Raw genomic sequence first — 15231 nt, forward strand, 5'->3', positions numbered from 1 at the left:
TTCTGCCTGTGTCTCTGCCTCTCTCTCTCTGTCTCTCATGAATAAATAAAATCTTAAAAAAAAAAAATAGGACTGAACTATATGCTGTTATATGAGATACACTTAAAATAAGTTAAAATAAAAGATGAAAAAAGATACGCCACAAAGTAACAATAAAAGAAAGCTGAAGCAGTTATATTAATAAATAGAATGCAAAGAAAAAAAAGAATATTACCAAAAGGAACATTTCATAATAAAGGAGTGTCAATTCAGCAAGAGGATATAGGAATCTTGGAGTACCTGGCTGGCTCAGTTGGAAACCATTCAACTTTTTTTTTTTTTTTTTTTTTTTTGAGCATGCAATTCTTGATTTCAGGTTGTGAGTTCAAGCCTCACACAGGGTGTAGAGATCATTAAAAATAAATAAATAACCAAACAAACTTAAGGAAAACAAGGACATAGTAATCCTAAATATACATGCATCTACTAACAGGATTTCAAGACACATAAAGCAAAACTGACAGAATTGTGTGGCGAACGTGATAACTGCTACACTATGGAAACAGCTATCAAAACTGACAGAACTGTAACAAATCGACAGCTGTATCTATAATCTTCAACAGTCCTCTCTCAGTAATTGATAGACTAAGTGACCAAAAAAAAAAAAAAAAAAGATATAGAAGAGTTGAGCACTATTACGAAACACTTAACCTAACTGATAAATACTCTATCCAAGAATAGTATAACACCCTTTTTCTTTCAAATGCACATTGAGCAGTCACCAAGATAGTGCACATTTCAGGTCATAAGTTTCAATAAATTTAAAAGGAATGATATCACAGAGTATGTTCTCTGACCACAACAGAATTAAATTATGAATTAAGTTAAAAATGAATTCTCAGAAGGATCTGAAAAAGTCCCCCTAAATTTTTAAGTTAAAGAACACTCTTCAAAATAGCACACGGGTAAAAGAAAAAAGGGAATTTGAACTCAAAAAAGAAGAGAAAATTAAACCCAAAATACACAGAAAAAAAGGAAAGAATCAGATCAGTAATTAATGAAATAGCAATCAAGGCAAAGGAAACTGTAGAGAAAAATTAATAAAACTAAAAGCGAGTCTTTGAAAACATCAATAAAATACTGATGTATTTTAGAATACATATACAATCAAGAAAAAAGACATAAATTATTGACATCAGGAATTAAGAAGGGGGCATTACTATAGATCTGACAGGCATTAAAAGGATAATAAGGGAATATCATAAACAACTTTATGCTAATAAATTTGACATCTAAATGGAAATAAATGAATTTCTTGAAAGACACAAATTACTAAACTGATTCAAAAAGAAATGAAACCCCCAAAAGCCCTAGATCAATTAAAGAAATTAAAACCTCCTCATGAAGAAAACTCCAAATTCAGATGGTGCATTTACTTACTACTGCTGCTGTAACAAATACAGTAACTTAAAACAACAAATTTATTATCTGACAGATATATATGTTAGAAGTCCAACAAGGGTTTCACTAGACTAAATCAAGATGTCAGCAGGGCTGTGGACCTTTCTGGTGGCTTTAGGAAAGAGTCTATTTTTTTGCCTTTTCTAGCTCCTAGAGGCCTCTTACATGGTTCATGGCCCCCTTCCTTCATTTTCCTTTTTTTTTTTTTTAAAGATTTTATTTATTTATTCATGACAGAGAGAGAGACAGAGAGAGAGAGAGAAAGAGAGAGAGAGAGAGAAAGGGCAGAGGGAGAAGCAGGCTCTGTGCAGGGAGCCCAACGTGGGACTCGATTCTGGGTCTCCAGGATCATGCCCTAGGCTGAAGGCCGCGCTAAACTGCTGGGCCACCGGGGTTGCCCCCTTCCTCCATTTTCAAAGCCAGTAACATTTCATTTCACTAACAGGAGTATGGACATTCCATTCTCACATCTCCCTCTGACCCTGATTCTTCAGATAATCAAAAATAATCTCCCTATCTCAAAATCATTAATTTAATAACATCTGCAAATTCCCTTTTGCCACATAAGGCACCATATTCACAGGTTCCAGGATTAGCATGTAGACATCTCTGGGGATCATTATTCTGCTTACTACAGATGCCTTTGTTGTTGAATTCTATCAGACAATAGAGGAAGAAATAATACAATTCAGTAAATTCTTCCAGAAAATAGAATAGGATGCATTTCCTGACTTATTTTATAAATTAAGGTGGAATAAAGACATTTTCAAATAAAGAAAGCTGAGAGTATTTACCATGAGAAGACACAAACTGTAGATGCAGAAGGAAGATTTTCAAGTTAAAAAGAAATGACACCAAATAGAAATTCAGATCTCAAGAAGCAAGAGCAATTAAAAATGGTATATATGTGGATAAATAAAATGTATTTGCAAATAATCCAATAATGTACTTTTTCCAGATTCTTTTTAATTCCTTTGTTTCTGTGGATTTTCTGCTTTTTAAATTTTTATATTATGCTTTCTCTTTCTTTCCTAATTTAAGATTTGTATTATTATCTCATTAATTGTAAGTTTTTCCTGTTTTCTAACACATAAAATTTTTATCTTTATAAATTCCTTCCATAATTCCTTCTACTTCTTTTCAATTTATATATTTTCATTATTTTATTAGAAGCATTAAAACTGTAACTTTGCCCTTAGAGTCTTACTTTAACTAAGTCCCATGGGTTCCAAAATGTAGTGTTATCACAGAGTACCAGAAATTCTTTACTTTTATTTTTTTAGTTTTATTTTTTTTAAGATTTTACTTATTTATTCATGAGAGACACAGAGAAAGAGAGAAAGGCAGAGACACAAGCAGAGGGAGAAGCAGGCTCCATGCAGGGAGCTCGATATGGAACTCAATCCTGGGGCCCCAGGATCATGCCCTGGGCCAAAGGCAGGCGCTAAACCCCTAAGCCACACAGGGATCCCAAAATTCTTTACTTTTTTTTTTTTTTAAAGATTTATTTATTTATTCAGAGAGAGAGAGGCAGAAACACAGGCAGAGGGAGAAGCAGGCTCCATGCAGGAAGCCTGATGTGGGACTTGATCCCGGGTCTCCAGGATCACACCCCAGGCTGCAGGCGGCGCTAAACCGCTGCACCACCAGCGGTTCTTTACTTTTGGATTGTATTTCATTTTTGATCCAGGAATTGAGACAGATTTTATAAATTGTTGGTAAGAGTAACTTTATTTTTCTGATTTTTTTTTTTAAGATTTTATTTATTTATTCATGAGAGACAGAGAGAGAGAGAGAGAGAGAGAGAGGCAAAGACACAGGCAGAGGGAGAAGCAGGCTCCATGCAGGGAGCCCGATGTGGGACTTGATCCTGGGACTTCAGGATCACGCTCTGGGCCGATGGCAGGCGCTAAATCGCTGAGCCACGCAGGGATCCTGATTTTGTTATTAAATCCTAGCTATATTTCACTGTGTTCAGAGAATATGGTATATCATTTCTTCTTACTTGGACCTTATTGTAGCCTAATATTATGTCATTTTTCCTGCTTGGTCTATGGACACTTGAAAAGTACATATATTTGTTATTACTAGGATACAGAATTGAATGTATATCAATTAGGTAGATTTGATGGAGTGTTTCATCTTTACCAAATTTGTCTACTTGGCTTGATTTTGACTGAAAGGGATAATTAGTGTCCTCTACTACTTCCTTCTGTCTGCTTTCCTATTTGCTCAAGGAAATTTGATACTATAATATTTGATATATGTGTATTTACAACTATGTTATCTTCATTTTGAAATGTATGCCTTAGAATTATATACTACCCTTTGCCATGTTTAATGGTGTTATGTGGCCTGAATTTTTGTCTGTTTTTAGTTTCCATTTGTCTGGCATAATTTATCCATCCTTTCATTAAACTTTCTGAGTCATTTAAGTATCTCAGAGTCTCTGAGTGCAAAGAGTTGAGTTTTTCTTTGAGACTCAACCTAAAAGCCTTTTTCTTTTGTGAGTTAAAATTCATATACATTTATTGATAGGACATATATTTGTTTTTTGGTCTTAGCTTTATCTTGTAATTGTTTTGTTCATTTGTTCATATATGTGTGTGTATATGTATCTGTGTCTTAAATCTTAAGTCTTGGGGTGCCACAGTGGCTCAGTCAATTAAAGTGTCTGTCTTCAGCTCATTATCTCAGGGTCCTGAGGATCGAGCCCACGTCAGGCTCCCTGCTAGACAGGGAATCTGCTTCTTCCTCCCCCTCTCTCCCTCTAACCCCCATTTGTGTTCCCTCACTCTCTCAAATAAATAAATAGAATCTTTTTAAAAAATCTTGAATCTGGTAGTACTTAAGTTATTTTTGTCTCTCTCACTACAAGTTAAGTTCTACAAGGGATGATTTGTATGTGTCTGATTTTTCCCCCAACCAATTTATTCATAGTTACCTAGAAGTATGCTTGTCACACAGTAGGCACTCAAAAATATTTGTTAAATCACCTCATCAAACCAAAGTTCTGACAAGAGAAACATCAATATTTCCCTCAAAAGAATACTATTTCTGTTCTCTTCCCCTGGCAAAAGTCTGAGCATATGGGAAATGAAAAATGATGTGTTGAATGAGTATAAGAACACTGGTTAGAAAGGAGAGGAGCAAAAAAGGAAGACCTTGAAGTTTTGAAACCAACACTTACTCACTAGTAAGTTATTGTAGGATATTCACTTAGGCAACAATATCAGGATAAAGAATGCAAATATTCATATGATTATGGAAAAAAAGGACATCAATTAGGAACCAAAAAAATCAACTTACATTGGCCATGGCTTTTTAAGAATTCAATGTATATTAGTCCTCTTCTTAGTTTCACTTTAGAAGAAATTCACAGTCCAAAGAAAATGTTGCTGGATGAGAGGGGTTTAAAAAAAAGACATGAAATGATCTTGCTTCTTAGCTCCCGAAGTGCTAATGTAGAATGACATTTTTCTTCCCTCTTCATATCTCCTATGCCCAGTCCCCATACACATAAAAAGTAAGAGGGAAATTGGACAAATCCCAACCTTACTCAAAACAGGAAGGAAGCCAGGGATAGTGGGATGGATTCAAGAAAGACTGGGTCCAGGCTTTTCATCAGGACAGATTTAGAGAGGCAGACCAGTGTCCCTATAACAAAATGGACCCAACCAACCTATTCAGACGTCTACTGACAAGATTCTCAATGAGTTTAAGAGGAAAAGGAAATGGTCATTACAAAAAGATTAGGGAAATAGAAAACGATCTAAAAGACCTACTGCATAACTCACAGGAATTTCAAAAATAGAGACTGATGGAACACAGACAAAAAAGAAAAAATAGATAGAACAAAAATTTCCTGACCAGGGCGCCTGAGTGGCACAGTCAATTAAGCGATAGTCTTGATTTTGGCTGAGGTCACAAGAATCAGCCTACGGGGCAGCCCGGGGGGCTCAGAGGTTTAGCGCCGCCTGCGGCCCAGGTTGTGATCCTGGAGACCCGGGAACCAGTCCTACATCCGGCTCCCTGCATGGGGCCTGCTTCTCCCTCTGTCTCTGTCTCCGCCTCTTTCTCATATTCTGTGTCTTTCATGAATAAATAAATAAAATCTTAAAAAAAAAAAAAAAAAGAACCAGCCTACATTGGGCTCTGGGCTGAGCCTAGAGCCTGCTTAAGATTCTTTCTCTCGGGCAGCCCCTGTGGTGCAGCGGTTTAGCGCCGCCTGCAGCTTGGGGTGTGACCCTGGGGACCCCGGATCGAGTCCCACCTCCGGCTCCCTGCATGGAGCCTGCTTCTCCCCCTGCCTGTGTCTCTGCCCCTCTCTCTCTCTCTGTGTCTATGAATAAATAAATAAAAAATCTTAAAAAAAAAAAAAAAAAAGATTCTCCCTCTTACCTCTCTCCCCACTCAGCTCCCCCACACATGTGCACATGTGATCTCTCTCTCTATATATATATAAAATTCCAGACCAAATGAATACTTGAGACTTTAGTTTGGAATACTGGTGAGAATTTTAAAAAGTACACCTGGAAGCATCCTGGAAAATCTTCTGAAATTTATTCCTGAATACAGACAAAAGACCTAAATATCCTGTAATAAAGAATTACAAAACCAATGTGTCTAATCCTTTTTTTTAAGATTTATTTATTTATTTATGATAGACAGAGAGAGAAAGAGAGAGAGAGAGAGGCAGAGACACAGGAGGAGGGAGAAGCAGGCTCCATGCCGGAAGCCTGACGTCGGACTCGATCCCGGGACTCCAGGATCACGCCCTGGGCCAAAGGCAGGCGCCAAACTGCTGAGCCACCCAGGGATCCCCGAATGTGTCTAATCTTTTAGGGAAAAATACATACATACATGGGCATATATGTATGTATATAAAGAAGGTGAAAGTATTTATAATAAGATATTCAAAGTGAGGGTGCCTGGGTGGCTCAGGTGGTTGTACGTCTCACTCTTGGTTTTGGCTCCAGTCATGATCTCTGTGGGATCAACCCCATGTGGGATGGCTTGGCCCTCTCCCTCTGCACCTCCCCCTGCTCACTGTTCCCTTTTTCTCTCTGTCATATAAATAAATGAATGAATGAATGAATGAATGAATAAATAAATAAATAAATAAATAATTTTAAAAAATGCTTTGAGTGGCTGAAGAATCATAGACAACTTTTACTTTAAATAAAATAATATAACAAGGAATTTTAAAAGTTTTTATGAACGTTTCAGGTAAGAAGCAGCTCCTAATCATTAGACTGATTTTGGATGAGCAAGAGTACCATTCTTTCCTCCTACTTTAAGGTGTTTCTAAGGAGAATGGCAGAAGTAGTGAGGTAGAGAAGTATGAAGGACATCTGAGTGGCTCAGTGGTTGAGCATGTGCCTTCGGCTCAGGGCATGATCCCAGAGTCCTGGGATCAAGTCCCACATCGGGCTCCCCATAGGGAGCCTGATTCTCCCTCTGCCTGTCTCTGCCTCTCTGTGTGTCTCTCATGAATAAATAAATAAAATCTTAAAAAAAAAAAAAAAAGAACTATGAGACACAGACCTTTGCTAAGTAATCTCCAAACCCAAGGTGGAGCTGAAGTCACAATCCCAAGATCAAGAATCCCAAGCTCTTAACTAAGTCAGCCAGGTGCCCCTAACCAAGCCTTTCTTGAAGCTCAAACATTGTGTGACCTTGTGGGTGATGTGGAGTGTGACAGTGTCTGTGACCATGGTAATTATGACTCTTTAACATTTGGTGACATGCTTGAGTTCTTCAGATAAGTGTTGGGGATGAGGGCTAAGTGGGCATAAAGGCAGTTTGTGGTTGGGGAGTGACTGTTCGGTTTGTTTTACTATATAATATATATGTGGCTGTGTCTGAGGTTGTGTGATGATGATTAACGTGGGTTGGATTGTCTTTTTGTCTTTGGTTGTGTGAATCTACAGGTGAATATTGGAAAGTCTCCCTTATTGCCTGACTCTGTGAGCCTGAGTGTAAACGGCTTGTGTAATTGTGCTTTTTTTCCTTTTATGCAAGTATATGAAGCTTACACAAATAGCCACCCGCAGTCATGGTCACCATCACATACAAACTCCATTCACACAAATGGTCACGCAGACAATTAAACTGCCACAAAAGCACGATCCCGAGCCCAGTCGCTATCACCAGAACCAAATACACTCAGTCCAGAGACAAACTCAAAACACGCACTCAAAACAACCCAACCTATCCTCCCTAAGCAGCTCCCGCACTTTGGAGGCCTAACACTCCAGATACTCCTCTTACCCAGGCCTGGAGCTCCAGGATTCCTTACCTTCAGCATCCTCAGGAAGGGCGCTGGTCCAAACTCGGATTCGCATTCCAGGCGAGGCCGCGCGCCTAGCCTTGCACGCTCTGCTGGTCGGGTAAAGTCCTCACCTGCCTCAGCCGCCGACCATTCCGCAGACGTTCCTACCGGAAGTAGCTTTGCACCGCTGTGTCCTCTGGGAAACGTAGTCCGATAGGAAAGAGCCCAGGCGCTGAAAGAGGTAAACCTTCCGCCAGGTTTCGGGATGCACCTGCTCAGTTTCACGCAGTCCTGGAGTGACGCTACAACCTCTTCGTTTCCAAGGCTCAGTGCCGAATTTTGGGTCTGAATTTGGGACCTCGGATTCCTCTGAGGGAGGATTTCGAGCCTGGCACTGTGGCTGTCCCTACCCCCTTCAAGGTGGACGCGCACGTGCTGTGGTTTGAGAGAATTGTTGTCTGATGCGGAGGGACCCGGCCTTCGTCTGTAAGGTGGCGGTGCGAGATGTGTTTTATGAGTCCGAAGAGGGTGAGGAGTCTCAGGGTGCCTGAGTGAGGATATTGGTTAGTGAAACGTTTTTGAGACCGTTGGAAATAGTGGTTGTGCTGTATACCCGTGTGGGTTCACGCCACGTGCAGGGATTGTGTAGTGCTGTGATCTAACGTGGTTTAGGAGTGAGGGGACTGTGTGATTGATTACACGTGCCTATGGGCGGCGCGACTCTATGGGCAGTGAACTTGTAACGTTCTGTGGGAGGCTGTGTTGGGTCCACCTATGACTAGTAGGAGCGGTTGGCTGTGGTGGGTGTCTGTCGCGAGAAGGGAGGAGGTTGGTCTCCCTGAGACCGGGATGTGTGTGTGTGTGTGTGTTTGTCTGTGTGAACCCTGATGGATGAAACCGATCCCTGGGCCAGACAGAGCTGACCCTGATCCTTACACTTATGCGTGGGAGAGGCATGAAGCGACACTGTGAGCTCTATGTGTGTGTGAGAAACCAGAGTTGACTGAGAGGGTGGAAGCCAGTGCAGATTATCTGCTAGAAGGGGCAAATCTAAAGATTTTTTTTAACCTTGCTTAAGTCCAGAAACCCTATCTCAAAGTGCCATGTGAAGAAATGTATCGATGAGAACAAGTGGTTGTGTTTCTGGGTCTGATCCTTGGTCACATGTATGCGTTGGTTGCACTTGGTATTGTCAAAGGTGTTGAGTGAAATGTACAAGTATGGGAAAGTGGTTTGTGATTGTACTCATCTCTAAGTGAATTGTCTGATAGTGCAAGGGCAGGTGATTAAACATTGTGACTCTAAGGTTGATAACGTGTCGGTTTTAAGTGAGTACGATTGGGAGATCACGTGAGATCTGGTAAATTTTTTTTTTGTGTTTGAATGCAACTTAAAATCTGGATTTTGGAAGATAATGTATTTGGTTGCGATCTGAATATAGTAACTATATAAGAAACTGAAATATTATGTGTGAAATTGAGTATGAGGTGATACCTACTCTAACCTTCTTTACCTACCTCAAAAAGATAATCGTTAAGCTTCCTGAAGCATAGATTTTACTTGAAAATTAAGTTTCCAATAGAAATTTTTAAAAATCTAAGTAACTTGAAACATGGATTTTAAAAATATGAAATTATTATGAATGCAAAATGATCATGAAAGAATTTTTTAAATCTCTGTTATAGGGTAATTGGGAATATGGTATTCTTTGGTGGAAGTGAAATAGATGGGAGTCTTAATTCTTACTCTGTATAAGTGAAAGAGTTCCAGTCGAGTGAACAAAAGCCTAACTTGAATAATAAAAGGTCATAGACTGTCAGTCAATTCTCAGACTTGACCCAGTATGCAGACCCAGAACCTCTTGAGTGAAAAGGTTACACTGCCAAAAATTTATGCTGATAATTTTCCCGCATGCTTTCCCCAAAAACCCACAGCTTTTACCAGGGTGACCATACATTGAGGAAAAGGAAATAATTAGACCTTAGACACTGGCTTTGAGCTGACACTAATTCCAGGAGACCCAGAACCTTACTGGTCTACCAGTCAGGGTAGGGACTTAAGGAGGTCCGGTGATCAGTGTTGTTGTAGCTAAGGTCCATCTCACAGCAGATCCAATAGGTGCCTGAACCCATCTTGTGGTTTCTCCTCCAGTTCTAGAATGGATAATTGCAACAGACATACTCAGCAACTGTCTCTCTGGCCTGTTGAGCGAGGAAAGGACAACTGCCAACTACTAAAACTGCCTCTATCTAAAAAAAAAAAAAAAAATAGACCAGAAGAATACTGCATTCCTGGAGGGACTGCAGAGATTAGTGCCACTATTAAGAATTTTGAAGAGGGGCTCTTAGGTGGCTCAGTGGTTGGGCTCAGAGGGCCTCTTTGGCTCAGGTTGTGATCCTGGGGTCCTGGGGTCCAGTCCCACATCAGGCTCCCAGCAGGGAGTCTGCTTCTCCCTCCGCCTCTGTCTCTTTCTGTGTTTCTCACGAATGAATAAATAAAATCTTTAAATTTTTTATTTATTTATTTATGATAGTCACACAGAGAGAGAGAGAGAGAGAAAGGCAGAGACACAGGCAGAGGGAGAAGCAGGCTCCATGCACGGGGAGCCCGAAGTGGGATTCGATCCCGGGTCTCCAGGATCGCTCCCTGGGCCAAAGGCAGGCGCCAAACCGCTGCGCCACCCAGGGATCCCCTAAATAAAATCTTTAAAAATTTTGTTTAAATTTAAAAGAACTTTAAAGATGCAGGGATGGTGATTCCCACCATATCCCCATTCAACTTGCCTATTTGGCCTCTGCAGATAGAGAAATCTTGGTGAATGACAATGGGTTATCATAAGCTGGTTGTTGACTCCAACTGCAGCTGTTTTACCACATGTGATTTCATCAGTTAAGCAAATTAACACATTCCCTGGTACCTCCTATATGATTACTGATCTAGCAATTTTCCCCCTCCATCCCCGTTAATAAAGACAACCAGAAACAACTGTTTTCACTTGGCAAGAACAATATACCTTCCGTGTTCTATCTCAGGGGTACAGCTCTTCAGCCCTATAATTTAGTTTACAGTGATAATAATTTAGTTACAGGGATCTTAATTGTCTTTCCCTTCCACAAGATGTCACATTGGTCAGATACATTGATGACACTATGCCATTGGGCCTAGTGAGCAAGAAATGGCAACCACTCTAGATTTACTGATAAGACTTCTATGTGTCAGGTTTGGGAAATAAATCCAACAAAAAGTTAGAGGTCTACCTACCTCAGTGAAATTTCTAGGAGTCCAGTGGTGTGTGGCATGTCATGATATCCCTTCTAAGGATGAAGGATAAGTCATTGCATCTGGCTCCCACAACTAAAAAAGAGGCACAAAGCCTAATGAACCTCTGGATTTTGGAGGCAATCTATTCTTCATTTGGGTGTGTTATTTCAGCCCATTTACCAAGTGATGTGAAAAGCTGCTAGTTTTGAGTAGGGCCCAGAACAAGAGAAGGCTCTGACTCTGCCGCAGGTCCAAAAAATACAAGCACTTTGCCTCTTGGGCCATAAAGCCCTGTATCCAAGGTTGTTTGAAATATCAGAGGCAGGGGTACCTGGGTGGCTCAGTTGGTTAAACATCTGCCTTGGACTCAGGTCATGATCTGAGGGTCCTGGATTGAGCCCCTGCATTGGCATCCCTGCTCAGTAGGGAGCCTGCTTCTCCCTCTCTTCCCTGTGTGCTCTTTCTCCCTGTCTCTTTCTCTCTTTCAAATCTTAAAAATATCAGAGGCAGATAGTGATGCTGTCTGGAGCCTTTGACAGGACCCTATACATGGGTCACAGTTCAGGCCCTTAGGATTTTGAAGCAGTCTTGCCATTCTCTGTAGTTAACTACTCACTTTTTGAAAAACAGTTTTGGCCTGCTACTGGGCCTTAGAGACTAAACACTAAACCATGGGCCACCAAGTTACCATCATAAACTGGGTGTAATCTGACCCAACAAACCATTAATAGGGCCCAGAACAAGAGAAGGCTTTGGTGTGTGTAGGGTGTGTAGAACAGCACTCATAAAGTCGAAGTGGTATATAAGTGATTGAGCCAAGTATGCCCTGAAGGCACAAGTAATCCTACTGGTCAGAGCTTTGAGCAGTGCACCTGGTTGTTGTTGTTGCTTGGAAGAAAAAATGATCAGATGTGCAATTACATACTGATCCACAGGCTGTGGCCAGTGGCTTGGCTGGGTGGTCAGGAACTTGAACGTGATTGGCAAATTCATGTGAAGGAAATCTAGAAAAGAGGTACAGAGCTCTCTTAATGTGTAAAAGTGAAGCTATTTGTGTCCCATATTAAATGCTCAGCAGAGGAGGATTTTAAGAAGGTGTATAGAATGACCCAGTCTGTGACACTACATGATTTCTTTCCTTAGCTACTCTTGTCATCACCCAATGGGTTCTTGAACAAAGTGGCCGTGGTGGCAGGGATGGCAGTTATCCATGGGTTCTGCAACACGAGTGTCCACTCATTAAGGCCAACCTAGTTACAGTCACTGCTGAATCCCCAATCTGTCAGCAGCAGAGACCAACACTGATTCTCCAATATAGCACCATTCTTTGGTGGCAGGTTGATTACATTGGACTGCTTCCATTATGGAAGGAGCAGTATTTTCTTTTCCTTATCAGAACAGACACTCTGGATACAGATTTGACTATACTGTACATAATGCATCTGCCAAAATTACCATCAGTGGATTTACAGAATGCCTTATCCACTATCATGGTATTCTAAACAGCATTACTTCTGATCAAGGAACTCATATCACAGTAATTGAAGCACAGCGGTGGATCCATCCTCAGGGAATTCACTGGTCTTAACAAGTTCCCCACCATTTTGAAGCAGGTGGCTTGGCAGAATGGAATGATGTTTTGAAGACTCAGTCTCAATGCCATCTAGGTAGCAGTATCTTGCCGGGCTAGGGCATGGTTCTACAGAAGGCTGTGTATGCCCTGGTATCAGCATCCACTTTCTGGTGCTCTTTCTCCCAGTCAGGATTCATAAGGCTAGGAATCAAGAGGTAGAAATGGGAGTGACACCGCTCACTACTACCCCTGGTGACCTAATAGCAAAATACTTGCTTCCCCTCCCCACAGCCTGTGCTCTGCTGCACAGAGGTCTTAAGTTCCAAAGGGAGGAATGCTTCCACCAAGAGATACAATGATTCCATTTAACCATAAATTAAGCCTGCTACCCAATTGCTTTGGGTTTCTCATCTCTCTGAATCAAAACGCAAAGAGGGGAGTAGGTATGCTGGTTGGGTTTACTGATTTTGACTATCAAGGAGAAGTTGGACTGCTACCCCAAAACAGAGATAAGGAAGAGTATATATGGAGTATAGGAGATCCTTTGAGATGTCTCTTAATATTACCATACCCTATGATTAAAGAGAATGGCAAACTACAAACTATAAAGGCGGGATTATTCATGGGCCAGACACCCAAGAATGAATGTTTGGGTGACCCCACCAAATAACCATGACCAGTTAGGAACTTGCCGAGGGCAAAGGAAATATGGAATGGGTGGTAGAAGAAGGTAGTTATAAATGCCCACAACAACCATGTGATCAGGTTCAGAAATTAGGACTATAATTGTCATGAGTGTTTCTTTATTTTGTTGTGTTTGTATGTATATAAATATCTTTGCTCCTTTTTTATACTGTTATGTAATATGTATTGAATTTACAGTATGTACTATTAACTTTACATCATAATATTTAATTTGTGGGATATAAGGGAGAAAAGTAAACATGCAAGACTTTGCATCTTCCTCTGGGGAAAGGATTCGTGTATTTTTTTGTTTTATGCAGGATAGTTGTGTCATGTTAAGTGGAAGTATGACCTTGTTATTGTTTTTATTCAGATATTAAGTATGGTTTAGGGAGATGAATATAGGTGCCAAGGAGACAAGGGATGGACTTATAATGCCTAATTTTATGTAACTTGGCTGGGCCACTATGCTCAAATATTTAGCCAAATATCGTTCTGAATGTTTCTGTGAAATTTTTTTTGTTTTTTGTTTTTTTAAGATTTTATTTATTTATTCATGAGAGACACAGAGAGAGAGGCAGAGACACATGCAGAGAGAGAAGCAGGCTCCCTGTGGCGAGCCTGATGTGGGACTCATCCCTGGTTCCAGGATCATGCTCTAAGCCAAAAGCAGGCGCTCAACCCCTGGGCAACCCAGGTGTCCCCTGTGAAGGTGTTTATTAAATGAGATTAACATTTAATTTAAATTAGAGCAGATTACCCTCCAGAATGTGGGTAAACCTCATCCAGTCAGTTGAAGGCCTTGATAGACTAAAGGCCGCCTTCTCCTAGGATAGAAAGGAACTCTGGCAGCAGAGCTTTTGGCTCAAACTGCAACTGTTCCCAGGGTGACATACTGACCTGACCTACAGATTTTAGATTTAACAGACTTGCACAATCTCATGAGCCAATTCCTTAAAATCTCTTTCTTAACCACTCTTCTCTCTCTCTCTCTCTCTCTCTCTCTCAATACACACACACACATACATCCTGTTGTTTCTGTTTCTCTGGAGAACTCTAATACAATATATGTACTAATTTAATCCTCAGGAGAACTGTGAGGAAGGTATTACCATTCCCAGTAAACTATGTAGGCAAGTGAGGTATCAAGGGCTGAAATAAGTTGTGAAATGTCACAGATTTCCTGAGAGATGGAACTAGAATTTGAGTTCCAAAGCCCTTAATCTTTAACTACCAGATTCTACTATTTTCTAACTCTGTACCTTCTGGTGTATTTTACTAAGCCATTCCGGATGAGTATCTCTCTTTGACAATTAAATTGAGGCCCAAATCATAATGATAATAGTGTGGTCTGTCATATCTTATTTAACACATTGTCTATTCCAAAACATTTTTTTTACCCATTATTATCAGGAATTCTTTTTTTTTTAATTACTTATCTGAGAGAGAGAGAGAGTATGTGAGCGCACACAGGAGCAGGGGAGAGAGAGAAGCAGACTCCCTCCCTGCTGAGCAGGGAGTCAAATGCAGGGCTTGATCCCAGGACCCTGAGTTCATGACCTGAACTGCAGGCAGATGCTTAACCAACTGAAGCACCCAGGTGCCCTTATTATCAGGAACTGTTCAGTGAACATCCTTGTTTCCTAAGACAAAGTATCCCAGAAATGGGATTTCTGTATAAGACATTGCATATGCCTACAGTATGTAAGAAACTGTGCCTATGTACTTGGAAGAAACACAGATGAATTAAGATATAACTGCTACCTTTATGATGTTCATAATCCAACAGGGGAAATAAAAGTAGGTCAAAGGCAGAGCATGACAAAAACCTCTGGAGAAGTACAGATGATAAACCATGGGAGTTGACAAGAAAGAATTCTAACTATAGCAATATGTCCAACTTATTATGAATTCACGGGAAATCTTTGTGAATTTTCCTTAGTCAAGTTTATGCCCTATAGTTTTGATTCTCTTGATGTTGGATCTAAAGGGAAACTAT

At 40.5% G+C, this 15231-nt stretch overlaps 1 protein-coding gene across 12 annotated transcripts in view; it reads right to left on the reverse strand.

Moving 5' to 3' along the window:
- The window catches only part of LOC121485456 (zinc finger protein 461-like), an 86068-nt gene that overhangs the window by 60882 nt on the left and 9955 nt on the right, over positions 1-15231 (reverse strand). For 4 of the 12 annotated variants that reach the window (XM_041745843.1, XM_041745836.1, XM_041745833.1 and 1 more), the window contains exons 2-3: positions 10976-11068; positions 7742-8261 (exon numbers count right to left, since the gene is read on the reverse strand). The exons of 1 other annotated variant lie outside the window; for it this stretch is intronic. In XM_041745843.1, coding sequence (XP_041601777.1) covers positions 7742-8261; positions 10976-11013 — 558 coding nt within the window. In that variant the 5' untranslated portion in view covers positions 11014-11068. Of the gene's footprint in view, positions 1-4749; positions 4839-7741; positions 8262-9746; positions 9868-10975; positions 11069-15231 lie in introns of all 12 variants that reach the window. 7 more of the 12 variants (XM_041745839.1, XM_041745840.1, XM_041745844.1 and 4 more) reach the window with 5 other exon arrangements.

The sequence above is a fragment of the Vulpes lagopus genome, chromosome 2 (genome assembly GCF_018345385.1).
Source record: "Vulpes lagopus strain Blue_001 chromosome 2, ASM1834538v1, whole genome shotgun sequence".
NCBI classification, from domain to species: domain Eukaryota; kingdom Metazoa; phylum Chordata; class Mammalia; order Carnivora; family Canidae; genus Vulpes; species Vulpes lagopus.